The sequence below is a fragment of the Hemiscyllium ocellatum genome, chromosome 13, assembly GCF_020745735.1.
Source record: "Hemiscyllium ocellatum isolate sHemOce1 chromosome 13, sHemOce1.pat.X.cur, whole genome shotgun sequence".
NCBI lineage: Eukaryota > Metazoa > Chordata > Chondrichthyes > Orectolobiformes > Hemiscylliidae > Hemiscyllium > Hemiscyllium ocellatum.
Window position 1 is genome coordinate 7,613,454 of NC_083413.1, and position 27,114 is coordinate 7,640,567.

Below are 27,114 nucleotides of genomic sequence, written 5' to 3' on the forward strand. Positions count from 1 at the left end.
AGGAACAAGGGTAGGACTTGTGCAATTACTAGTAGGGCCCTGGGTGGCATTGTAGAACAGAGGGACCTAGTGGTTCAGATACATAATTCTTGGAAATTTGTGTCCCAGGTAGGCAGAATGCTTAAGGCATTTAGCACGCATGCCTTCATTGCTCACTTCTTTTGAGTATAGGAGTTGGGGATGTCATGTTGAGGTTTTACAGGACGTTGGTGAGGCCACTTGTGGAGTAGATTACACCTGTGGAAACAGGCCCTTCGGCCCAACAAGTCCACGCTGACCCGCCAAAGCGCAACCCACCCAGACCTGTTCCCCTACATTTACCCCTTCACCTAACACTACGGGCAATTTATCATGGCTAATTCACCTAACCTGCACATTTTTTTGGACTGTGGGAGGAAACCCACGCAGACATGGGAAGAATGTGCAAACCTCACACAGTCAGTCGCCTGAGGCAGGAATTGAACCTGGGTCTCTGGCGCTGTGAGGCAGCGGTGCTAACCACTGTACCACCGTGCCGCCCAAGTACTTTGTGCAGTTCTGGTCACCCTGCAATAGGAAGGATATTATTAAACTGGAGAGGGTTCAGAAAAGATTTACCAGGATGTTGCTGGGAATGGAGGGTTTGTATTACAAGAAGAGGCTGGATAGATGTGACTTTTTGTTCAATTGGAGCATAGGAGGTTGAGGGTTGACCTTTACAGAGGTTTATACAATCATGAGTATAAATAAAGTGCATGACCAGGGCCTTTTCCCAAAGGTGTGAATGTTCAAAGCTAGGGAATATTTTCAAGGTGAGCGGAGAAGGAGGGGCAAGTCTTACACAGAGTGGTTCGTGTGTTGAATGAACTACCAGAGGAAGTGGTTGATGCAGGTACAGTTAGAACATTTAAAACACATTTTGATAAGTACATGAATAGGAACAATTTACTGGGATCGGGGCCATAATGCAGGTAAGTGGGATGTTTTAGTTAGGGAGCATGGTTGGATTGGGCTAGTTGGGTCACAAGGTCTATTTTCCTGCTGTATGACTCTGACTCTTAATTATTGCTTCAAACACAAAAGCAGAAGTTGCAGGGATAACTCAGCATTCTTTCAGCTCCTGGGAAGAGAAGACAGAGTAAAGGTTTTGTGTCCGGTGACCCTTCTTCAGAAATGAGGCATGGCTAGGAGCGGTTGAGTAATATGGTTTAGATGGGGTGGGGTGGTGGGGTGGAAGGGAGGAGTAAGTGATTGATGGAGATGGAGCTCAGAGAGAGAGAGAAAAAACCGGAGTTGAGCACACAAAGGAATAGATAAAGGTCAGCCTGAGGGAATCAATAGGTACTAATTGGGACACTTAGTAGATGATAATGGGATAGTTGTGGTAGCAACCCATGCAATAAGGCCATTGTTTGGAGATTGCGGTAAGGACATAAGAGAAGGTATTGAACTCAATATTGAGTACCCAAGCAGAAAAATGGATGCTGTACTTTGAGCTTGTTCTGAGCGTCACTGGAGCATGGCAGCAAGACTGAGATGCCCATAATGGCCTGGGAACACGATTGAAGTGGTAGGCAGCAAGAAACTCAGTAATTTTTGCAGACCATTGATGACGTTGTGCAAAGCGGTCACCTCAGTCTCAGTTTCATCTCCTCACTGTGAAGGAGACTATAACTTGACCTTGGTTAATGAGAGTATCTTGTGGCACAGGTAGTATCCCGACCTCTGAACTAGGAGACCTATGTTCAAGTCCCACCTGCCCCTGAAGGTGTGTAATAACATATCTGAACAGATTGCGAAAGTTGTAATCAATGAGGAAAATGGAGGGAAAGGGTAGGTGTTACATCTCTTATGTTAGCACTGTGGAAAGGGGATGGGATGTGGGATGCGACTGAAGAGTGGACCTAAGAATAAAAAAGGACAAGTCTCTGTGGAATGCTTAAATGGATGGAAGATGTATTTGGTGGTTGCATAACACCATAGCATAGCAGGAATGAAGAAAAATGAAGACTGGTGGGGTGTAGTGGGATTCCTAAGCTGACTTTGGGAGGAGAGGGGTAAGCTTAAGAGCAGAACTCTGGGACATGTCTGCATTTCTAAGCTTTTTAGTTTATCGAATATAATTTATTCAACTCAAGACAGATTTGATCTTCAAGGCTGTACTAACACCAATTTGTTTACCTACATGCAATGTTCTTCAAATGTTGATGAAATGCTTGAGCATCTTATGCATCGTTCTGTGCATAGTTTTATTTGAAATTGAGATTCAGTCAGACAATTAAGTAATCAAAGTACTGCAAAACTAATTTGCATTAGTTTCACTGTAGGCTAGACAGTTTAAGGACTTAAAGAACATTTCAGTCCTGTTAGCCTGCCAGTTAAGTGTAATCAGTAAGAATTGTGCTTTTCTAAATCAACTCGATAACACTGTAAATGTATTTGATATTGGAACTTGAAAGACTTGTGTGATTTATTAATGGTTCTGTGTTTTGGAATGACCTAAAGTTTCATTGCCAAAGAACATAGGAACAGGAGTAGATATCTAAACTGTCAGGTCTGTTCTGTTGACCATAGCTAAATCTATTTTGATGCAGTTCTGTAGACTTCAATGTCTCTGCCTAACATAAATCTCAGTTTTTAATTGAGCTACTCAAACAATTTTTGTTTTGGGGATTGGATAGTAATGTTTGAACTTTCCCACTACCTTTTGTATGAACAAATCCTGATATCACTACTGAATGATCCAACTCTCATTTCAAGGTCATGCCCACTTGTCCACTCCGATTGAGTCCAGAACAAAGTAGCTTATGAGAAACTACAAAAAAATTAAATAATAATGAGTACTTTATTTCAACTATCCTTTACTTTCAATGTAACACAGAGTTGCTGGTTGCAACCTATCATCATAACTTAACCATTTTGATAATTTAGTTGATTATGCACCGTATCCCCACCAAGGTCAATACATATTGCTTGAACTGCATAGTCCACAGTTGAATGCAATACACTAAGTATGATCAGCCAGAGTTCTGCAGCCGTGACTTAAATTTCACCCATTATTGTTGTCATCTTGAATGTGCTTTTTGTAATTTCATAGCTCTTTACTTGTCCACAGTTTCTAGCATTTTTTTAACGTTTAGAAATACTCTGTCCCACGTTTCATTGGTTGTAAGAGATCTGAGAGTGGTGAGCGTTCTCAGGATCCAAGATGTATAAAGAATATAAAGCACTAAACTGTCGCACCAGCAAGTGTGAACAATGGGAGTACTGATTCGTGATGTTGAAAAGCCCTGGTGGACACTCAAAGAGATTGGATTTCATTATTCTCATTTATAAATATTGGCCAAACTGAGTTATCGGAATGTTAACAATATTTCCACATTCTCAAAGTTTTTCTGTTCCCGTTGAATATTTTGGTGTGGTTATGTGTTTTTTAATTTGAGGTTATACTTAGATTTCACATCACTATCAATGCTTTGATGTATCAGAACTGTCAAGCTGAAGTGCACGATAACGTTGATTATGCTGTTGTTTCACTTGATTAACAAGTGCCAATTTGCCCTGAGATTTTGTTCAGTTAAATCTATACAGAAAAACACCCTTTTTATCCTTTCCATCCTGTTAATTTCCATGGCCAGCAACTGATGCGGATTGAAAAGTATGTTTCAGGTAGTCCTTCCCCTCATTCATTTTTTAATGTGTGATGCAGGTTCTTGATGGTGTCATGAATAATGTGATGGTTGTTGACTCTAATTGTGATTTGTGTCTTAGGTGCTGGATGGTAGGTGGTGTCTTCCTCAAATGATTTTTTGTGTGTGTAAAATCAAATGCACTGGGCTTCCCAACCATTTGAAGTGGGCCTCCCTGCCTGTGAGCATTACCTCTGTATGTCATTTGCCTTTATTTCCAAATCTAGCAAATACTTGGTCAGATTTAATATATCGATTTTAGAAGTCCTCAATTATAATAATCACAAGCTGCCGAGTGAATGATTTGATCCTTTGTTAGTAAATCAGCAAATGAGTCGATTTGACTGAACTCTCCAGACGACCCTAAAAAATAGGTACAGAAGGAGAATGTTCAGTCCCTCCAAGCTGCTTCACCATTTAATAGGATCATGGCTACCTGTCATTCTTCATATCCACTTGCCTGAGTTTCCCCTTAACCATTGATTTCCCAACTGATCAAGAATCTATCTCAGCCTTCAGTATGTGCAAGGATTCTGCCTCTGCAACTCTGTGACAAGCAATTCTAAAGACCCACAACCCTCAGAAGAAATTCCTCCTTGTCTCAGTCTTAAATTGGCATTCCTTTATTCTGAGATTATATACTCTGGTCAGAGATTCTCCAATAAGGAAAAACATCCTTTCAAAATTTGTCCTGCAAAACCCTTGAAGAATCCTACATGTTTCAATGAGATCGTCATTGTCCTAAACTTCAGTGTTTAGAATTTCAGACTTTATAAGCCTTTGCTCATAAGACAAGCCCTCCATAACAGGGATCATCCCAGTGAATCATCTTTGAACTGCTTACAATGAATTGATATCTTGCCTTACATAAGGGCACTAAAACTGTTCAGAGTTCCATTGTGATTTGGTGTCTTATTCAAATGATTTTTGAGTAAAATCAAATACACCGGGCTTCCCAACTATTTTGAAGTGACCCTCCCTGCCTGTGAACAAAGATTGAACCAGTTAGATCTGCACCCTTTGGAATCTGAAAGGGAGAGATTATCTTATTGACATATATAAGATCCTGAGACTTTGGATCGGATGGCTACGAGTAGATATGCCCTCTTTTGCGGAGATGAAAAGTGGGGGGATGGTTTCAGTCCCTTAAAATTCTTAAAGTAGAGATCACTCTCTAGGTCATTAGTCTGTGGAGTTCTTTACTCTGATAGTGCAGGTTGTGTCTTTAAACTTAATTAGATTAGTTGGGTTAGATAGATAGACAAGGGAGTCAGGTGCTATCGGGTGTAAATAGGGATGTCGATCCAAGACTGTTGTGCTTGTCACAAGGTCAGCCAGGTGAATTTCATAGAATGAGTTTCCTGATTGAACCAGATTAACAGCCTAATCAGGGAGCCCTTGCTGACAGGTATAAACAGGAGTGTCAGACATCCTGTTCACTCTGAGCTGGCTCAGTGTCAAGGACTCTCCATGTGTAAATCAAGTTTGAAATAGTGAAGGGATACTGACCTCTTTGGGGTTAGTTCAGTGGCCACAACTAGATCAGCCATGTTTTTGAGTGGCAGTACGGGCTCAAAGGGACCAAATGACCAACTTTTGTTCCTTTTTCCTAAGTCAAAAGTCAGGCTGCTTGAACAATGTTTTGACTTATACTTTGAGGACACTAATAAATAGTTCTTAATAATGCAGAACTTGAACAGGCCTTGATTTTCAGCAATATTTTTAGATTAGATTACTTAATTTAGATAATCAGAGGGAAATTGAGTAACAAATTTGTAAGGAGATCTCCGCTATCTGTAAGAATAAATAGGGTAGTTATGGTCTGGGATTTTAACTTTCCAAACATAGACTGGGACTGCCATAGTGTTAAGTGTCTACAAGACAATTTTCTGATCCAGTATGTAAATGTACCTACAAGAGAAGGTGCAAAACTTGACCTACTCTTGGGAAATAAAGCAGGGCAGGGGACTGAGGTGTCAGGGGGGAGCACTTTGGGGCCAGCGAGCATAATTCTATTAGATTTAAAATAGTGATGGAAAAGGATAGACCAGATCTAAAAGTTGAAGTTCTAAATTGGAGTAATGCCAATTTTGACGGTATTAGGCGAGAACTTTCAAAAGCTGATTTGGGGAAGATGTTTGCAGGTAAAGGGACGGCTGGAAAATGGGAACCCTTCAGAAATGAGATAATGAAAATCCAGAGAAAGTATATTCCTGTCAGGATGAAAGGAAAGGCTGGTAGGTATAAGGAATGCTGGATGACTAAAGAAATTGAGGGTTTGGTTAAGAAAAAGAAGGAAGTATATGTATGGACAGACCACTATAAATACTGGAAGAAACATCAAAGAAGCGCTTCGCAGGAGGCTCCAAAGCTGCATCAGGACACTATTCAAAAGGGCCACAACACACTGCAGTACACCAGAACTGCAAAAAGAGGAAGAGGAACACCTATACAAGGTATTCGCCAAAAACGGATACCCGCGCAACTTTATCAACAGATGCCTAAGAGACAGACCACGGAACGAGGACATGCCACAACCAAAAGGACTAGCCACACTACCATACATCAGGAGTGTTTCAGAACTGACAGCCAGACTACTGCGACCCTTAGGACTCATAACGGCACACAAACCAACAGCCACGCTCAGACAACAACTCACTAGAACGAAGGACCCGATACCCAACATGAGCAAAACTAACGTAGTGTACAAAATACCATGCAAGGACTGCTCAAAACACTATATAGGACAAACAGGAAGACAGCTAACAATCCGCATACATGAACATCAACTAGCCACGAAACGACACGACCAGCTATCCCTAGTAGCCACACACTCAGACAACAAGCAACATGAATTCGACTGGGAAAACACTACTATCACAGGGCAAGCCAGATAGAGAACAGCCAGGGAATTCCTAGAGGCACGGCATTCATCCACAAACTCCATCAACAAACACATCGACCTGGACCCAATATACCAACCGCTACAGCGGACAGCTGAAACTGACACCTGGAAGCGGCAAGGACAGACCACTATAAATACCGGAAGAAACATCAAAGAAGCGCTTCGCAGGAGGCTCCAAAGCACTGATGTCGCCTAGCCAGGGGACGAAACGTTTGCAACAAAAACTTCCAGCTCGGCGAACAGAACCACTACAACGAGCACCCGAGCTACAAATCTTTGCACAAACCTTGAATGTATGGTATAGACAGGATAGATCGAGTGAATCCTTAGAGTATTAAGGAAGTAGGAGTATACCTAAGAGGGAAATCAGGAGGGCAAAAAGGGGACATGAGATATCTTTGGCAAATAGAATTAAGGAGAACCCAAAAGAATCTGTACAAATACACTAAGGACAAAAGGGTAACTAGGGGGAGAATAGGGGGAGCAAAGCGGCCTTTGTGTGGAGCTGCAGAAAATGGGGGAGATACTAAATGAATATTTTGCATCAGTATTTACTATGGAAAAGGATATGGAAGATATAGACTGTAGGGAAATAGATGGTGACATCTTGCAAAACGTCCAGATTAGAGGATGTCTTGAAATGGGTAAAGGTGGATAAATCCCCAGGACCTGATCAGGTGTACCCGAGAACTTTGTGGGAAGCTAGGGAAGTAATGGTCGAGCCTCTTGCTGAGATATTTGTATCATCGATAGACACAGATGAGGTGCTAGAAGACTGGAGGTTGGCAAACGTGGTGCCACTTTTTAAGAAGGGTGGTAAGGACAAGCCAGGGAACTATAGACCGGTGAGCCTGACCTCGGTGACGGGCAAGTTGTTGGAGGGAATTCTGAGGAACAGGACGTACATGTATTTGGAAAGGCAAGGACTGATTCGGGATAGTCAACATGGCTTTGTGCGTGGGAAATTGTGTCTCTCAAACTTGATTGAGTTTTTTGAAGAAGTAGCAAAGATGATTGAGGGCAGAGCGGTTGATGTGATCTATATGGACTTCAGTAAGGCGTTTGACACATTTCCCCATGGGAGACTAGTTAGCTAGGTTAGATCTCATGGAATACAGGGAGAACTAGCCATTTAGATACAGAACTGGCTCAAAGGTAGAAGACAGAGGGTGGTGGTGGAGGGTTGTTTTTCAGACTGGAGGCCTGTAACCAGTGGAGTGCCACAAGGATCCATGCTGGGTCCTGTACTTTTTGTCACTTAAATGATTTGGATGCAAGCATAAAAGATAGAGTTAGTAAGGTTTTGCTGATGACACCAAAAGTGGAGGTGTAGTGGACAGCAAAGAGGGTTACCTCCGATTACAACAGGATCTTAACCAGATGGGCCAATGAGCTGAGGAGTGGCAGATGGAGTTTAGTTTGGATAAATACGAGGTGCTGCATTTTAGGAAAGCAAATCATAGCAGGACTGATACACTTAATGGTAAGGTCCTAGGGAGTGTTGCTGAACAAAGAGACCTTGGAGTGCAGGTTCATAGCTCCTTGAAAGTGGAGTCACAGGTTGATAGGATAGTGAAGAAGGCGTTTGGTATGCTTTCCTTTATTGGTCAGAGTATTGAGTACAGGAGTTGCGGCTGTACAGGACATTGGTTAGGCCACTGTTGGAATATTGCATGCAATTTCAGCCTCCTTCCTATTGGAACGATATTGTGAAACTTGTAAATCTTTTGAGCCCTTTCAAGGATGTTGCTGGGGTTGGAGGATCTGAGCTACAGGGAGAGGCTGAACAGGCCTGGGCTGTTTTCCCTGGAGCGTCGGAGGCTTAGGGGTGACCTTAAAGAGGTTTGCAAAATTGTGAGGGGCATGGATAGGGTAAATAGACAAAGCCTTTTCCCTGGGATCGGGGAGTCCAGAACTAGAGGGCATAGGTTTAGGGTGAGAGGGGAAAGATATAAAAGAGACCTAAGGGGCAACGTTTTCATGCCAAGGATGATACGGGTATGGAATGAGCTGCCAGAGGAAGTGGTAGAGGCTGGTACAATTGCAACATTTAAGAGGCATTTGGATGGGTATATGAACAGGAAGGGTTTGGAGGGCTTTGGGCTGGATGATAGCAGGTGGGGCTAGATTGGGTTGGGATATCTGGTTGGCATGGATTGGTTGGACCGAGGGTCTGTTTCCATGCTGTACCTCTCTGACTGTGACTCTATGACTATGACAATCCATTGGAATTCAATGGAAGCTTTAATTAAATCTTAGTCTTTTCTAAACTTAGTCTAATCCTCCTTAGCTTTTTTTCAGTGTTCCCTAAAAATTATTTGAAGGAAAATTGGAAATAAACCATAAGCATTGATAATTCTTTGTACAGGAAGTTGAGGAAATTGTGAGTCCCCTTGCAGAAATATTCTACAACTGTGGGTGAAGTGCCAGATGACTGGAGAATGGCTCATGTGTCTTTTATTTTAAGAAAGGATGCAAGGGGAAGCATGGGATCTGTAGATCTGAGAGTCTGACTTCGATGGTAGATAAATGTTTGGAGGTCATACTGAAAGAAAGGAATTGTATGCATTTGGAGAGGCAGGAATGGTTAGGGATAGTCAGCATGGTTTTGCGTGAGGGAAATCATGTCTCACAAACATTGAATGTTTTGAGAAAATAGTCAAGATGATGGAGGGCAGAGTAGTCATTATTAACTTAGACTTTAGTAAAGTCCATGACAAGGTTACACATTGTAGACTAATGAGTAAAGTTAGGGTGAGCTTGCCAGTTGGATCCCAAATTGGCCTTATGTTAGAGGTGGAATGTTGTTTTGCAGACTTGAGATATGTGACCAGCAGTATTTCACAGGAATCTGTCCTGCCTACACCTTTGTTTGTCATTTAAAGATTTGGATGAGAATTTATCAGGCTTGGTTAGTAAAATTTGGTAGTTTGGTGGACAATGAAGAAGGTTTTTTTAAGAATACAAAGGAACCTTGATCAATTGGGTTAATGGGATAAAGATTAGCAGGGGAGTTTAATTTGGATAAATGCTAGGTATTGCGTTTTGGTTTAGCAAGGGCAGGACTTGCACACAATTAATGGTAGGACTGTGGGTAGTGTTGCAAAAAAGAGACCTAGGGTTCAGGTGCGTAATTCTTTGAAGTTTGTGTCACAGGTAGACCAAGTACTTCAGAAGTTCAGGCAGCATCCAACGAGCAGCGAAATCCCTTCATCAGGAAAGGGCTTTTGCCCGAAACGTCGATTTCGCTGCTCGTTGGATGCTGCCTGAACTGCTGTGCTCTTCCAGCACCACTGATCCAGAATCTGGTTTCCAGCATCTGCAGTCATTGTTTTTACCGAGTAGTTAAGAAGGCTTTTAGCCTATTTGCTCTCATTGCTCAGACATGTTGAGTGTTGGAGTATGTATGTCACGTTGAGGTTGTCCAAGGTGTTGGTGAGACCTCTTCTTGAATAGTGTCCAGTCATGGTTGCCCTGCTATCAGATGGAAATTATTAAACTGGACAGGGTTCAGAAGAGATTTAGCAGGATATCACTAGGAATGGAAGGTTTTAGTTGTTCGGAGAGTCTGGGAGCTTTTCAGTGGAGCATAGGAGGTTGAGTCGATTTTTATAAAATCAAGGTGTTAAGGTGATATAGTTAGGTGATATAAGGTGCCTACAGATATAGTCAGGTGTCTTTTCCTTAGAGTGGGGGATTTCAAGTCTAGGGTTCATATTTTTAAGCTGAGAGGAGAAAGATTTTAAAAAGGCTTGGGGGCAGCTTTTTTTATGAACTGTTTGTGTGTGGAATTGTTATGGAAATGTGGGTGTACTGTACCTTTTAAGAGTTTGAAGCTAGCAAACTATCTGACACTGCACCAAGTGTTCTCAATAAGGTAACAATGTAATACTTGGTCCAACAACTCGATTAGCTAGGTTGCCTAGAGACTAAAACAGATTTGAATTAGGCCAATCAGTTTAAATGTACCCTGAAAAATACCAAATTGCAATCAAATTTGAATTTAGTATATTGGCAGTCTTAAAAGCCAATGACACCATCTGATGCTTTGGGGGTATATGACTAGGGAAAATTGAATAGTTGTGAGGAGAACTGCTAAGCCACCAGCATGTAAAGACTGCCTGAAAAATACCTCTCGGAAAGGTACCTTTATCGATCAGTAGCCTATGAAGCAGAATCCCCAAGAGGAAGAAAAAAAAGACTGATCCAGAGACGAACCAAAAGCTGCCTGGTTTTGAGAAGGTTTGTTTTGTAAATCTTACTTGGGATTTTTATTTGACCAGTATTATAGAAGCAAAAGTAAAAGATATGTTAGAGGAAGGAGTTGTAAATAGTTGTTGGTTAATTATTCTGTTATACTTTAAGAAAATAATTTTTACTTTAACTAGTTCTTGGCCTCTCAAGTTTTCAGATTACTGCAAGGGATAAATCTTTTCTGTGCTGGTGTAAATTAAGCAGGAGGGTTGCCCTGTGTCGTAACAGGAATGAACCTCCAGATGAAGTGGTGGATGTAAGTACAGTTAGAATGCTTAAAAGGCATTTAGAAAAGTGCATAAATAGAAATGTTTGTAGAGCTAAGGGCCAAGTGCCCTTCTGACTATTGGGATTAGTTTAGTTTGGGATTATAGTTGACATGGATTGATTGGATTGAAGGATCTAGTTCCGTGCATATCTCTCTAGGAGAGAGCAAATAAATATGGATGCCTAATGCATATCAGACCTTCTAGTGAAGTGTTAAAGACAGAAAACATAAAGTATAACAAAATATTATGGTAACACAACCAATATTGTACACCAAGCATTGTTTTAACTGGCACTTCATGAATTGGTACTCTTGATTAAACCAGCCAGCATTACATACCTGAAATACTGGAAGCTTACTGTAATATTGTCACATCAGAGTCGTCAGTTGAGGGTACGAGTGAGAAGGCTAGTTTTATTTAAGGCAAAGTTGCATTAATGTTTAACTAGTTTATACTATAAATAAAGTATAACAGTGATTATGTATACTCAACATTATGGTTCTATTATTGTGTGTGTTTTCAGTAGATTATGTGGCCCTCTTGATCAGTTGGCACACCGGGCAAACACTCCCATGGGTACCGGTTAATAAAAAGTTTGTTGGAGTCATTTCATCTGCATCTTATGAGATGAAAATTGCAATTGTGGTAATTACATCTAATCCTAAGTAGGAAAGGCTGGTTTTAATTGCTATCTCATCAGAAAACAATCAACAGGAAAAATGATCAAAACCCTCACTCTCATGTTGTTCATTATTCTTTCCTCAAAGATGTTACATTCTGAAGTAAATAGTCTGTCAGAAGCAGTTGGAAATGCACGTTGGAAGGAGACTGAAGGTGGAGAGCAAATGACAACAAGTAAATGTAGTGATTTTGAACTAAGTTTCGTGCAGAGGAGGTGATACATTACGAATTACTAAAGGGTATATTTTCCATGCAGTCTCCAAGGGATGGAAGCTAACATGCATTGATGCGGTGTCTTTGTTTACATCATACCACCTCTTTCCTAAAAGAAGGGTGAGGAAAAATACAAGGAACAAGCTAGTGAGAAGACTTTTAATTCTGTAGCCCTCAAGCTCTGAATTTAAAATTCATTTTTTTGCCTGAAGCTATATCACAATGGCCAGCTCAGTGTTCCCACATACTTCAGTTATTTCAACTGGGGATAATGTTCATTTAGTTTCTGGTAGTCTATGCTCAAACATTTTTCTACATTATTTGAAGAGATTCCAGATCATCAATTTCAAAATTCAGCAATGATTTCACCCAGATTATACTTGAGACAGCATTTTTTTTCTCTCAAAAAAAAACAAGGTCAGAAAGTTAATACAACACAAACAGGCCTTTTGGCCCATGCCAACCAAGTTTTCTAAACTGAACCAGTCCCATTTGCCTGCGTTTGGCCCTTGTCCCTTTAAACGTTTCCTATCCATGTACTTGTCCAAATGACTTTTAAATGTTGTAATTGTATCTGCCTCTACCACTTTGGCAGCAAGTTCTGTGTGCGCGTTGTCCTCTGAAATGTAGGGCAAAATTGCTGATTATGCTTGCTGTTACATAATGTTGCAGAACTTCGGGAAAAAAGTTAAACTGAGTCATTGTACTTCCTCTGGTTACTTAGAAGGTATATTTCAAAACAAATAGTGAAATGTTGAAGCAATCACTGAGAACATGAAGATTCTGAGATTACTATAATGTTCTCATTAGTAATGTAAAGGAAAATACACAACATATTAGCTGGGAAAGGAAGTCATAAAGAATCTTCATTTAATAGTAGCCACAAAAATAGAGTAAAATTACATCTGTTTGGTCATCTGGCACTTTAAATGGTATCTGAGCACTAGAATTTCAATATTGTACTTTTGAGAAAGGTTTACACCTTTTCAAGGAAGAATTTACCTTTTTATTTCGTAGTTTCCTAACTTCAGAGCATCCTAAAGTGGACAATAAGCACAATGCTGCAACCAATTTGTGCCCTGTCAACTCTGAAACAGTAAGAAGATCATCATTTGTCAGCACATTAGTGATCATGGGGAATTTCCATTTGCAGGCGGACTGGGAAAATCAAGTTAGTAGTGGATTGCAAGAAAAGGAATTTGTAAATTATCTGAGATGGCTTTCAGGAGCAGCTGGTGGTGGAGCCCACTTGGAAACAGGCAATACTGGATTTAGTGTTGTGCAATGAAGCAGACTTGATAAGGGAGCTTAAGGTGAGGGGACCCTCAGGAGACACTGATTGTAATATAATTGAATTTATTGTGCAATTTGAGGGGAAGAAGATGGAATGAGAGGTTGTGGCATTACAGCTAAATAAAGGCAACTGCAGAGGCATGAGGGGAGGCGCTGGTCAGAACTAATTGGGAGAGGAGCCTAGCAGCAAAGACCATCGAACAGCAATGGTAGGGGTTTCTGGGAGTAATTTCCGTGACATAGCAGAGATTCATCCTGAGGAAAAAGAAGCATGGTACAGGGAGGGTGAGGCAACAATGGATGACTAGGGAAAGTAGGGATAGCATAAAACCAAAAGAAAAAAAAATTAATGTGGTGAAGAACAGTGGGAACCCGGAGGATTGGGAAGTTTACAAAAATCAACAGAGAACAATAAAAAAATGAGGGGCAAGATTAAATATGTGAGCAAGCTATCCAGTAATATAAAGGAAGACAGGAGGACTTTCTTTAGATATATAAAGGGGCAAAAGAGAGGCCAAAATGGACATTGGCTGCTGGAAAATGATGCTGGAGAGAAAATGGGGAACAAGGAAATGGCTGAGCAACTGAATAATTACTCGCATTGGTCTTCACGGTGGAAGACACAAGTAATATTCCAAAAATTCAATGGAGTGAGGCGCAGAATGAGGTGGCCATTACTGAGGAGAAGGTGCTAGAAAAACTGAAAGGCCTGAAGGTGGATAAATCACCTGGACCAGATGGACTATACCCAAGAACGCTGAAGGAGATAATTGAAGAGAGAGTAGAGGTGTTTGTGATGATCCTTTGAAGTTGTTAGAATTGGCAAATGTCCCCGAGAACTGGAGAATTGTTTTCGTGCCACCCCTTTTTAAAAAGGGAGTCAGGCAAAAAAGGAAAATTACAGATTGATTAGCCTAACTTCGATCATGGGTAAGATAGTGGAATCCATTGTGAAGATGAGATTTCTGAGCTTGGAAGTATTTGGTTAAAATGGCTGAAAAATGTGTTGCTGGAAAAATGCAGCAGGTCAGGCAGCATCCAAGGAGCAGGAGAATCGACGTTTCGGGCATGAGCCCTTCTTCAGGAATGAGGAAAGTGTGTCCAGCAGGCTAAGATAAAAGGTTGGGAGGAGGGACTTGGGGGAGGGGCGTTGGAGATGCGATAGGTGGAAGGAGGTCAAGGTGAGGGTGATAGGCCGGAGTGGGGTGAGGGTGGAGAGGTCAGGAAGAAGATTGCAGGTTAAGAAGGTGGTGCTGAGTTCGAGGGAATTGACTGAGACAAGGTAGGGGAAGGGGAAATGAGAAAACTGGAGAAATCTGAGTTCGTCCCTTGTGGTTGGAGGGTTCCTAGGCAGAAGATGAGGTGCTCTTCCTCCAATGGTCGTGTTGTTATGGTCTGGCGATGGAGGAGTCCAAGGACCTGCATGTCCTTGGTGGAGTGGGAGGGGGAGTTGAAGTGTTGAGCTACAGGGTGGTTGGGTTGGTTGGTCCCAAAGGCATTCTCTGAAGCGTTCCGCAAGTAGGCGGCCTGTCTCCCCAATATAGAGGAGGCCACATTGGGCGCAGCGAATGCAATAGATGATGTGTGTGGAGGTGCAGGTGAATTTGTGGCAGATATGGAAGGACCCCTTGGGGCCTTGGAGGGAAGTGAGGGAGGAGGTGTGGGCACAAGTTTTACATTTCTTGTGGTTGCAGGGAAAAGTTCCGGGAGTGGAGGTTGGGTTAGTGGGGGGTGTGGACCTTACGAGGGAGTCGCGGAGGGAGTGGTCTTTTCGGAACGCTGATAGGGGAGGGGATGGAAATATATCCCTGGTGGTGGCGTCCGTTTGGAGGTGGCGGAAATGATGGCGGATGATACGCTGTATATGGAGGTTGGTGGGGTGGTAGGTGAGAACCAGTGGGGTTCTGTCCTGGTGGCGGTTGGAGGGGCGGGGCTCAAGGGCGGAGGAGCGGGGAGTGGAGGAGATGTGGTGGAGGGCATCGTCGACCATGTCTGGGGGGAATCTGTGGTCCTTGAAGAAGGAGGCCATCTGGGCTGTACGGTATTCGAACTGGTCCTCCTGGGAGCAGATGCGGCGGAGACGAAGGAATTGGAAGTATGGGATGGCATTTTTACAGGGGGCAGGGTGGGAGGAGGTGTAGTCTAGGTAGCTGTGGGAGTCAGTCGGTTTATAGTAGATGTCCGTGTTGATTCGGTCGCCCGAGATAGAAATGGAAAGGTCTAGGAAGGGGAGGGAGGAGTCTGAGATGGTCCAGGTGTATTTGAGATCGGGATGGAAGGTGTTGGTAAACTGGATGAACTGTTCAACCACCTCGGAGCATGAGGCAGCGCCGATACAGTCATCGATGTAGCAGAGGAAAAGGTGGGGGTGGTGCCAGTGTAGTTGCGGAAGATGGACTGTTCCACATATCCTACGAAGAGGCAGGCATAGCTGGAGCCTGTGACCCCACCTCCCACCACCAAACCATCATCTCCCAGACCATCCATAACCTCATCACCTCAGGGGATCTCCCATCCACTGCCTCCAACCTCATAGTTCCACAACCCCGCACCGCCCGTTTCTACCTCCTGCCCAAAATCCACAAACCTGACTGCCCTGGCTGACCCATTGTCTCAGCCTGCTCCTGCCCCATCGAACTCATCTCTGCATACCTCGACACGGTCTTATCCCCCTTAGTCCAAGAACTCCCCACCTACGTTCGGGACACCACCCCACGCCCTCCACCACCTCCATGATTTTCGCTTCCTCGGTCCCCAACGCCTTATCTTCACGATGGAAATCCAGTCCCTGTACACCTCCATTCCCCATCATGAAGGACTCAAAGCCCTTCGCTTCTTCCTTTCCTGCCGCACCAACCAGTACCCTTCCACTGACGCCCTCCTTCGACTGACTGAACTGGTCCTCACCCTGAACAACTTCTCTTTTCAATCCTCCCACTTCCTCCAAACTAAAGGAGTAGCCATGGGCACCCGCATGGGCCCCAGCTATGCCTGCCCCTTCGTACGATATGTGGAACAGTCCATCTTCTGCAACTACACTGGCACCACCCCCCACCTTTTCCTCCGCTACATCATGCTCCCACGAGGAGGTTGAACAGTTCATCCACTTTACTAAGACCTTCTACCCCGATCTCAAATTCACCTGGACCGTCTCAGACTCCTCCCTCCCCTTTCTTGACCTTTCCATTTCTATCTCGGGCGACCGAATCAACATGGACATCTACTATAAACCGACTGACTCCCACAGCTACATAGACTACACATCCTCCCACCCTGCCCCCTGTAAAAATGCCATCCCATACTCCCAATTCCTTCGTCTCCGCCGCATCTGCTCCCAGGAGGACCAGTTCGCATACCGTACAGCCCAGGTGGAGGCCTCCTTCAAAGACCGCAATTTACCCCCAGACGTGATCGACGATGCCCTCCACCGCATCTCCTCCACTCCCCGCTCCTCCGCACTTGAGCCCCGTCCCTCCAACTGCCACCAGGGCAGAACCCCACTGATCCTCACCTACCACCCCACCAACCTCCATATACAGCGTATCATCCACCGTCATTTCCGCCACCTCCAAACGGACCCCATCACCAGGGATATATTTCCCTCCCCTCCCCTATCAGCGTTCCGAAAAGACCACTCCCTCCGTGACTCCCTTGTCAGGTCCACATCCCCACCCAACCTCCTGCACCTTCCCCTGCAACCACAAGAAATGCAAAACTTGTGCCCACACCTCCTCCCTTACTCCCCGCCCCCCCCCCCCCCCCAAGGCCCCAAGGGATCCTTCCATATCCGTCGCAAATTCACCTGCACCTCCACACACATCATCCTATTGCATCCGCTGCACCCGATGTGGCCTCCTGTATATTGGGGAGACAGGCCGCCTACTTCCGGAACGTTTCAGAGAACACCTCTGGGACGCCCGGACCAACCACCCCATGGCTCAACACTTCTACTCCCCCTCCCACTCCACCGAGGACATGCAGGTCCTTGGACTCCTCCATCGCCAGGCCATAGCAACACGATGGCTGGAGGAAGAGCGCCTCATCTTCCGCATAAGAACCCTCCACCCACAAGGGATGAACTCGGATTTCTCCAGTTTCCTCATTTCCCCTCTTTCCCCCCCCCCCCAACCTTGTCTCAGTCAAATCCCTCGAACTCAGCACCGCCTTCCTAACCTGCAATCCTCCTGACCTCTCCTCCCCAACCCCCACTCTGGCCTATCACCCTCACCTTAACCTCCTTCCACCTATCGCATTTCCACCGCCCCTCCCCCAAGTCCCTCCTCCCTACCTTTTATCTTAGCCTGCTGGACACACTTTCCTCATTCCTGAAGAAGGGCTTATGCCCGAAACGTCGAATCTCCTGTTCCTTGGATGCTGCCTGACCTGCGCTTTTCCAGCAACACATTTTCAGCTCTGATTTCCAGCATCTGCAGACCTCACTTTCTCCTTTGGTTAAAATAGGGCATGGTTTCATCAAGTGGAGGTCATGCCTGACAAATTTCCTAGAATTCTTTGAGGAAGTAATGAACAGGTTAGACCAAGGAGTGCCAATAGATGTTATCTCTGCGGATTTGAAGAAGGTCTTTGACAAGATGCAGCACAGGAGGTTACTGAGTAAGCTAAGGGCCCATGGTGTTACAAGCAAGGTGCTAGCATGGATAGAAGCTTGGCTGTCTGGCAGAAAGCAGAGTGGGAATAAAAGGGTCCTTCTCAGGATGGCAGCTGGTGACAAGTGTTCCACAAGGCTCAGTTTAGGGCCTACAACCTTTCACATTATACATTACTGATGTAGATGAAGGAACTGAGGGCATTCCGGCTATGCTTGCAGATAATACAAAGACAGGGAGAGGGACAGTAGGATTGAGGAGACGGGGAGGCTGCAGAAGGATTTGGACAGGACAGGAGATTGGGCAAAGAAGGGGCAAATGGAGTACAGTGCGGGAAAGTGTGAGGTCATGCACTTTGGTAGGAATTATAGAAGCATGGACTATTTTCTAACTGGGAAGCAAATTCAGAGGTTTGAAGTGCAAAGAGACTTGGGAGTTCTAGTCCAGGATTCTCTCAAGGTGAGCTTGCAGATTCAGTAGTTTGGAAGGAAAATGTAATGTAGGCATTTATTTTGAGAGGACTTGAATATGAAAGCAGGGATGGACTTGTGTAGCTTTGAGGCTCTGGTCAGACCACATTTGGAACATTGTGCATAGTTTGGGCCCTATATCTCAGCAAGACTGTACTGGTCTTGGAGCGTGTTCAGAGAAAGTTCATGAGAATGGTCCCAGGACTGAAAAGCTTAACAAATGACCAACTCTTGGTTTATACTCGATGGGTTTTAGAAGGATGTGGTGGGCGTAGGGGTGGGGAGTCTAATTGAAGCATACAGAATAATGACGTTGGACGTTGGACGTTGGGTGTTGGGAAGATGTTTCCATTGGTAGGAGAGACTAGGACCTGAGGGCACAGCCTTAGAGTAAAGGGAAGACCTTTTTGAACACAAGGAGAAACTTCTTCAAGTGGAGAGTGGTGAATCTATGGAATTTATTGCCACAGAAGGCTGTAGAGGCAAGGGCATGGAGTATATTTAAGAACTAAATAGGTTCTGGAGTATCCCGGGGATCAGGGGCTATGGGTAGAAAGTGAGAGAATGGGGTTGAGGAACTTCTCAGCCGTGATCGAATCGTGGAGCAGACTCGATGGGCCGAATGGCATAATTTTTGCTCCTGTCTTATGGTCATTTGCTTAAACCAAGTAATGATGACGCATTTTCTTTCTTGATGGACGTAAGTGAGCCAGATGGGTCTTTCACAATCAGGGATAATTTTGTGGTAAGTTATCGAGACCAGTTTTAAATTCCAGATCTTTATCAATTGTTAGTTCCACCAGTTACTGTGGTGGGATTTTGAACTTTTTTTTATTTACAGAGCCTCAACCGTTCGGTTCGTCTAGTGACATTATCACCAGCCATTGTATCTCCTGATTACTTGTTCTGCTTTTAATCTGGTCAGTTTTTCTGAAGTGCTGCCTGAAATGTGTTGGGAGCAAACTGAGTGCCATTTGAAAAGAACTGGTTAAACGTGAAGGAAAAATGTATTTACCTGGGAATGGAATTGAGTACCTGTACACGTGACAATACATGCAAGTCAGAGTGAAGAACCCTGTGTGCTATCATTCTTTCAAAAGTTGAAAAATATAGTTGGTGTATCTCCTGGTCCTAAGGTTGCATGACTTTCGCACTTGTAATTAACTCTGCTTCTGAAATAGTTGTAAGCCTTTTGTTTTTAACACTGCAGGCACTGAAACTGAAAATTGATTAGAATTTAATACTACGTGTGGCTTAAAAAAAACTGTTGCCAATAATGTCCTTTGCCTTATTTTTTCCAGATTAATTTACAGGACAGAAGCTTCTTTGAACAGATTTGCTGAAACCTTGAAGATATGAAACATGTGATCCTTGGAACTGGTGCGCAGTCAGCTATTGTCGGTTGCTTGTCTGATCAAATTAAACCCAAACTGAGTATGTGAGATCAGGTCGCTTGTTAATATGGACTTGTATAAAAAACCCTAAGAAATACTGAACGTGTCAATCGAGCTGAGTGCAAGCGGAACCATGTGGCGACTGCTCACATTAAAGTTTGGGCGCTTGTACCGTTGTCTGAAGTTCCTATTTGTGGTGAGTCTGTTGGTTTTCACTTTGTTGAATACGCACTCATTTATTGCCTCATTTCAGAAGAATGAACTTGCAGATCGTCGTTTTATTAGCCTGAACAAGTGTCCAGCCTGTTTTGGAACCAGCTGGTGTCGTAAGTTTATGAATGGGCAAATCACTTTTGAGACATGGGGTCGTTTCCGAATACTGGACTTCTTGAATGTGAAAAATGTCTATTTTGCTCAGTATGGAGAGCCAAGAGAAGGCGCAAGGCGTATTGTTCTGAAACGCTTGGGCTCTAATCAAGAGCTTGCTGATATGGACCAAAAAGTCTGCAAACGGGCTACTGGGCGCCCTCGTTGTGATGTTACACAAGCCATCTACAAGACTCAGTTTTCCCGTTTAAATGGTGAAGTTCGGTTACTGACTCCAGATGTTGTGGAGGGGTGGTCAGACTTAGTGCATTGTCCATCGCAAAGACTCCTAGACAGAATAGTACGCAGGTATGCTGAAACGAAGGATTCTGGAAGCTTTTTAATGAAAAATTTGAAAGACTCTGAGCGGATGCAGCTACTTCTGACACTGGCTTTTAATCCAGAGCCTCTAGTTTTCCAGGTATGTGTGAATGATCACTTCTCATTTACTGCAAAAGTTGATTTTAGTTGCAGCTTGTTTGTTTTTGCCTTTGCAAATCAAGTTTAAAAAATCATTATTTTGTATTTGTTTTGGTATGTACACAATAATTCAGTTGGGGATTTCAGGATGTCAGATTTTCAGTACATTGATGAAATGATTTTCTTATCTCTGGAACGGAGAGATTGTTGCAGGGATGCAAACTCTGTGTCACCACAGCAGCATTGCTGTTAATATGGAATCATTTGTCGGAACTATTTTGAAATGCAGGATCTTGCAAGATATATGGTCTCCAGTGGTGCAGTGTTAGTGTCACTACCTCTGAGCCAGGTGGTCTGCGTTTACACACCTCTGGAGCAGGTGTGATTTAATGACTTCTTTAGACAGTTTGTTTTTTTTTCAAAAAGGTATTTATGAAAACTATTTGCAAATTTTAATATCTCAATCCCTTGTCTAAATCTCAATGACAAATGAAGATGGACAATATATGCTCGCCTCACTGCTGTTCCCCACATTCAATGAAGGAAAAACTATGATGCTTTTCCATTGACACTAAAGGTAGTACAGATACACAATCCTTTATTCTCGGGACCAGGTGGATTTTGGAATTAGAATTTTTTGGATTTTGGAATAGGTGACAGTTTAATGGTGAAATTAAAAAAAATCTTATCAAACAGCAAATGCACCTGTGAGTACTACAGGTCCTGAGGCAGAATTGATGCCTGCCTGTGCTGGGCCACACTGCCAGCGTGACGTTGTAGAGGTGGGTTAACTCTTTGCACACAAAGCAACCTTGTTATGAAGAAAAGAAACTTTGGATTTCAGAGCTTTTTCGGATTTCGGGATCTCCGATAAAAACATTTCAATTTGGTTCATTTGTATGCCAAATTTACTGATTATAATTATTTCATATTGTAAACTGCCATTATATGATCTGAAAGTTGTTGCTGCACGAAGAGACCTTGGAGCACAGGTTCATAGTCACTTGAAAGTGAAGTCGTCGGTAGATTGCATATTAATGAAGGCATTTAGTATGATTTCTTTTATTGGTCAGAGCACTGAGTGTAGGGTTGGGAGGTCGTTGCAGGACATTGGTTAGGCCACTTTTGGAATATTGTGTGCAATTATGGTCTCCCTGATATCGGAAGGATGTTGTGAAACTTGAGAGGGTTCGGAAAAGATTTAAATAGATGTTACCAGAGTTCGAGGATTTGAGCGATAGGGAGGGGCTGAATAGGCTGGGCTATTTTCCTGGGAGCGCAAAGGCTGAAGGGTAACCTGATGGAGGTTTATAAAATCATGAAGGGCGTGGGTGGGGTAAATAGACAATCTTTTCCCTGGTTTGGACGAGTCCAGAAGTAGATGGCATAGGTTTAAGGTGAGTGGGAAAAGATATAAAAGAGACCTAAGTGTAACTTTTTGACTCAAAGGGTGATGCGTGTATGGAATGAGCTGCCAGAGGAAGTGGTGGAAGCTGGTACAATTGCAACATTTTTTAAAAGGCATCTGGATGGATATATGGATGTGGGCCAAGTGCTGGCAAATGGGACTGTATTAGTTTAGGATATCTGGTAGGCGTGGACGAGTTGGGCCAAAGAGTCTGTTTCTGTGCTGTACATCACTATGACTCTTTAACCCCAAGTGTTCAAATACCTTATTTGTAAAGCAATATTATGATTAACACCTGTGTCTTGAAGCTGTCAAACTTTAAAAATGTGAAGTTCGTAAACAGAAATTGATAAGTTGGGATTGTAGTTACTGGGTAGAGATTAGAGATGACAGTGAGTGGACTGTTGCTCCACTCAAGTCTTCAGGGATAGTTATTTCTGTCTTGTTTGATTTTGTATCAGATCCATAGACTGTGATGATCATTAATTAAATTGTACTTATAAGAAGAGGAATTTGAGGATACTGTTTAAGGTGGGGGAAGGTTCCTAAAATTTCTGTTTGAGTTTAGCTGAGTTTTGTGTTCTTAAAATTATTAGCATGATCCAACACATTTGGACTTCTTTGAACTCGTTCCCAGAATGTCAGAGTCTTAAGTGAGAGAATCCATAATTGGGTATGTTCAATTTTGTACTTCAAAGATGGTTGGAAAAAATAATTAGGAAATATACAGGCCGATAGATACTTGAGATTTCGATTGCACTCACTGTTGAGATGATTCAGAGGACTTGTCATGTATCTAATTTGAGAATGGCCAATGGCAACACGAAACATGCTGTGTTCCCCAGGGTGCTAAATGCTTTATTCAAGGAGGCCGCTTTATTTTTTAAACCGAGACTTTATTTTGCTTACTGGAGCATGAAGTCAACAGTGAGGACCATACTGTACTCAATATTCAGTGTACTTACCCTGGGTTTGGGAATTTCCAAAACCTGAAGTACAACTTTGTGTCGGGACAGATTTCACCATGAAAATCATTTTTATTCCAATCCAATTCATTTATCCCTTGCCAAAGCTGCCCAAGAGGGAACTGAGGTGGGAGTGATTGTTTTCTCCAATGTCTTTTTCACTGGTTCTTCAAGCTTTTTGTAATAAATTTGCAATTTTGTTGGAGATGAGGGATTCACTTCAAGTGACTGATGGTTGCAGTCAAATCAATTTGAATGATGAGCTGCTAATTACGGTTGATAGAGGTGGAAAATGAGGAGTTTCTTGCTGCAACACTGAAGTCTTGAATGACTTCAGCATCATCTACTTAATTTGAAAGTAATTGTTTTAATTGCAAAACTAATTGAGAAATAGGAAGGTTTTAGGATGGTAAAAATTTAAAAATAAATCAATTGCTTTCTTTTCATGCAGCGTAACCTGCTCGTCTTCACACTCCTGTTCCTGTATAACATTTGAATCGTGCCATTGAGCCAACCAGCAAAGTGAAAGCAGGCCAGGTTATTTTTCTTTTCCCAAGGACAAATTACTTTGCTAGAGTTCTACATTTTCCATGTTTCTCAAACCTTCATATGAAGTGTAGCTGTGAGAACATCATCAGGTTGAGTCAAGTAGTAATGCTTTTTTTATGAAAGGACGTAGTGCATTATTGAAGGGTTTATGAATTCTGTAGAAGAGTTGACTACAGTGACATGTAGTTGAGTAGAAGATACCAGAGATCAAACCTTCCTTATGGTTTCTTTTAAAGCTATTTGTTTTGATTGTTTAATTTTTAACGAACACAACTTAATTTGGTTGGTAAACAAATCCATGTTTTAGCTTGTTCGTAGAAAGACATTATGGTTTGTAGTCTAGCTTGCAAAACAAGCTGGAAGATGAGATTTTTTTTGAATCCTCATGTGGAGGTGAATTAGTATTTGTATGTAACAAATTCAAAGGAGAAGGTCTGTATCAATTTTAATTCTGAGCAAAATGTTTAAAGTTTCCAATTTTTTGACAAGTACAAAGCAATTTCAATATCGCTATTTCATTTGAAATAATGGTTTTGACTTTTGTGTAGAATAAGAGATTATTTTTAGTTTGCTAAGTAAGCCAGAAAAAGTATTTCTGAGTGGGCGTTTAGCACAGGGTCTCGGCTGCTGGTGCTTTTAGAGTCATGGAGGTTTATAGCATAGAAGTACACTGTTCAGTCCAACTCAACCTTGGCAACCAGATATCCTAAACTAACCTAGTTGCTTTCGTCCCCTAGCCCTTTAAATTCTTCCTCTTCATGGACCCATCCAGGTGCATTTTAAATGTTGTAATTGTACCAGCTCCCACCACATCCTCTGGCAGCTCATTCCATATGCTCATCATCCTTTGCGTGAAGGCGTTGGCCCTTGGGTCCCTTTTAAATTTTTCCCCTCTCACCTTAAACCTATGCCTAGTTCTGGTCTCCCCCACTTGCCTATTTACCCTATTCATGCCTTTCATGATTTTATAAACCTCCAGTGAGGTCACCCCCTCGGCCTCTGCTCCAGAGAAAATAGCCCCAGCTTATTCAGCCATTCCTTATAACTCCAGCACAGTATGTTGGAAACCTGCAGCAGAATGGTGAGGTGGGGGGTGTGTCCTGCAGGTTTTCTGTCGTCCTGCATTGTGTTCTAACTTATGGTCTCCACAACTCAGTTTGCAACCTGGGGACTGACTGTACCTTATCCATATGCATGCATGGATTCAATAGAAACAATCCGAAGCATTACATTTCCACAGACATTGCTGGCAATAAATGTGAAAGGGGTCAAGTCTCTTTGTTTGCTCTGAGCTCTGGAGGATGTTGCTGTTAATTCATTCACATGTTGAAGGTGTCGCTGTTTAGGCTAGCATTTATTGCCCATCCCTAATTGCCAAGAGAATAGTTGAGTCATCCACATTGTTGTGGATCTGAGAGTCGCGTGTTGGTCAGACCAAGTAAGGAGGGTACCAGATTAGTGAACCAGATATATTTTTCAACCAGTCAAGAACGCCTTTGTGATCATCATTAGACTGTTAATTCTGGATTTTTATTGAATTCAAATTCCATTTGCCATGGCAGGATTTGAACCCAGGACACCTAACATTATTTGGGTCTCTGAGTCCTGATGAAAGATTCTGACCTGAACCGCCGACTTGCCTGCTACTTGACCTGCTGTGCTTTTTCCAGCTCCACACTTTAACATCTCTGGGTTAGTCGTCTGGCCTTATTACTACTTAGCCATTGCTCCACCAGCGTTCGTTTTTACTTATTTTTGTCTGTCCCTGGTTGTTTCCAAGTTTTGAGGTCATAGGGAAGGGTTCAGTTTGTTTTTGGTAAAATAAATAGAGTATTAATGTTAGAGTAACACAAAGGACTGTAGATACTGGAGATGTGAAACAAAACCAGAAATTGGTGCAAAAACTCAGCAGGTCTGGCAGCATCTGTGGAGTGAAAGCAGAGTTAACGTTTCAAATCAGGAGACTTTTAATCAGAACTTGGATTTCTCCAGCAATTTGTTTTTGTTTCAGAATGCTATTTCTAACTCTTAACATTTTGTGAAAAATACGTAAATGGAGAGTATTTTTAATTGCACTGACATCTTCCTCTCACTGTTGGAAAACCAGACACAGTGAAACAATTTCATTGCCAACTCTCTCTTCCCCCCCCCCCCCCCCCCCCCCACCCCAACCCTCACTCTGGCATACTGCTTTTTATTGATAATCAAATACTTGTAATATATAATGGGGCAGCTATTTTGCACAAAACAAGCTCTCTCATACAGCAGTTTGTTTTTGTAATGTTGATTTGATGGAGAAATATTGATTAGGGCATTCGGAATGACTCCCCTGACGTTCTGAGTGATATTAGCCAAGACTCTTATGTCCGTACATGAATACAATAGAGCCTTGGTTTACCATCTCTTCTGAAACGCATCATCTTTGAGTGCAACTCTCTTTGGAATATTCACTGAAACGTTAACTTGGATTTTTGAGCTCAAATCTGTCGAGTGGGACTTCATCTGGAAACCTTCTGATTAAAAGGTGATCGTATTTACCACCACTGAACCAAGCTGACACTGTTGTGTTGATTGTGTATGGGTAATTTTGGAAACTATTGTTGTATTGTCAGTGATTGACATTTGAGAACTGATCCACCTTCTGTTTAAGCCTTTTTTTCTATTCACTTTGCCTCTTCTCTGCTGCAGTTTCCTGGTAGTTTGTGCTGTGTTATTTTTAGTTGTGGGTTGAATTGGATTTTCAACCCCAAAACACCAGGTTTTCAACTAAAAGTTTTTGTACATCTGTTTTCCTCTGTTATTTCGTAAGATGATATAGATGCACCTTTATAAATCATTTCAGATTGTCCTGTTGTTATAGTGAGTTATGTATTAGCTTTTCTTTGAGTAGAAGGCCTGCATGTTTAGAAACACTTGTAGCTAAGGATGTAGAATTTCATTGTCTGGAGCCATGAGATTTAAAAAACATCACTGTCTTGGGTATTGCACCCCTTGAATTGATATTTGAAATATAAATGTTTGTAGTCAATTTGATGTTTGTTTAGTTTAACCACTGACAGAATAGAATTGAAAAGCTGAATGCTTTGTGTATTTTAGCATTAGGCTAATAGTTTGCCTTTGATCCTAATAATACAAAGCTAAACTGCTGAATGCCATTTTTGCCAACTTTGTATGTTGACTGCATATTGAATCTGGTGACAGAATTGATATTCCTTGCAATAGGTATAAAACACTTTGGTTAGTGAATGTTGTTTGACTTCTGTGCACTGACAACATTGGTGTTCCTAAAGTATTCTCCTATTTAGCAGTGAGTGTGCATTCAAACAAAAATTGGCATAGAGTCCAGCAGCTGCTGGGGTTGTCATGTGAACAGACATTTCACAAAGTGTTTGTCAGCAGAAAAAGTCACTGGGAATACTGTGTGCTTTACGAATTTGAAAGTATAGCTTGAAGCTTGTTTATAGATTTGTGATGTGTGCATGTGTTTTCAAGGCATTTTTTTTGCATAATGTGTGGCAGCCTTTGCCTTTCGTGGTTGATTTTGTTTTATGCCGTTTAATGTGAAGATTTCTTTTGCTGTATGTAGCCATAGCTCAATTTGAATTCTGCAGTATTTGTTATTTATGATAAAGTATGGAAAGATCTTCCTTTT

General features: G+C 42.5%; 1 protein-coding gene across 3 annotated transcripts in view; it reads left to right on the forward strand.

Annotated features, from left to right (window-relative positions):
• dipk2ab (divergent protein kinase domain 2Ab) overlaps positions 1-27,114 on the forward strand; it is a 244,311-nt gene that overhangs the window by 12,216 nt on the left and 204,981 nt on the right. For all 3 annotated transcript variants that reach the window (XM_060834527.1, XM_060834525.1, XM_060834526.1), the window contains exon 2: positions 19,662-20,541. In XM_060834527.1, the coding sequence (XP_060690510.1) occupies positions 19,888-20,541 (654 nt within the window). In that variant the 5' untranslated portion in view covers positions 19,662-19,887. The remainder of the gene's footprint in view (positions 1-19,661; positions 20,542-27,114) is intronic.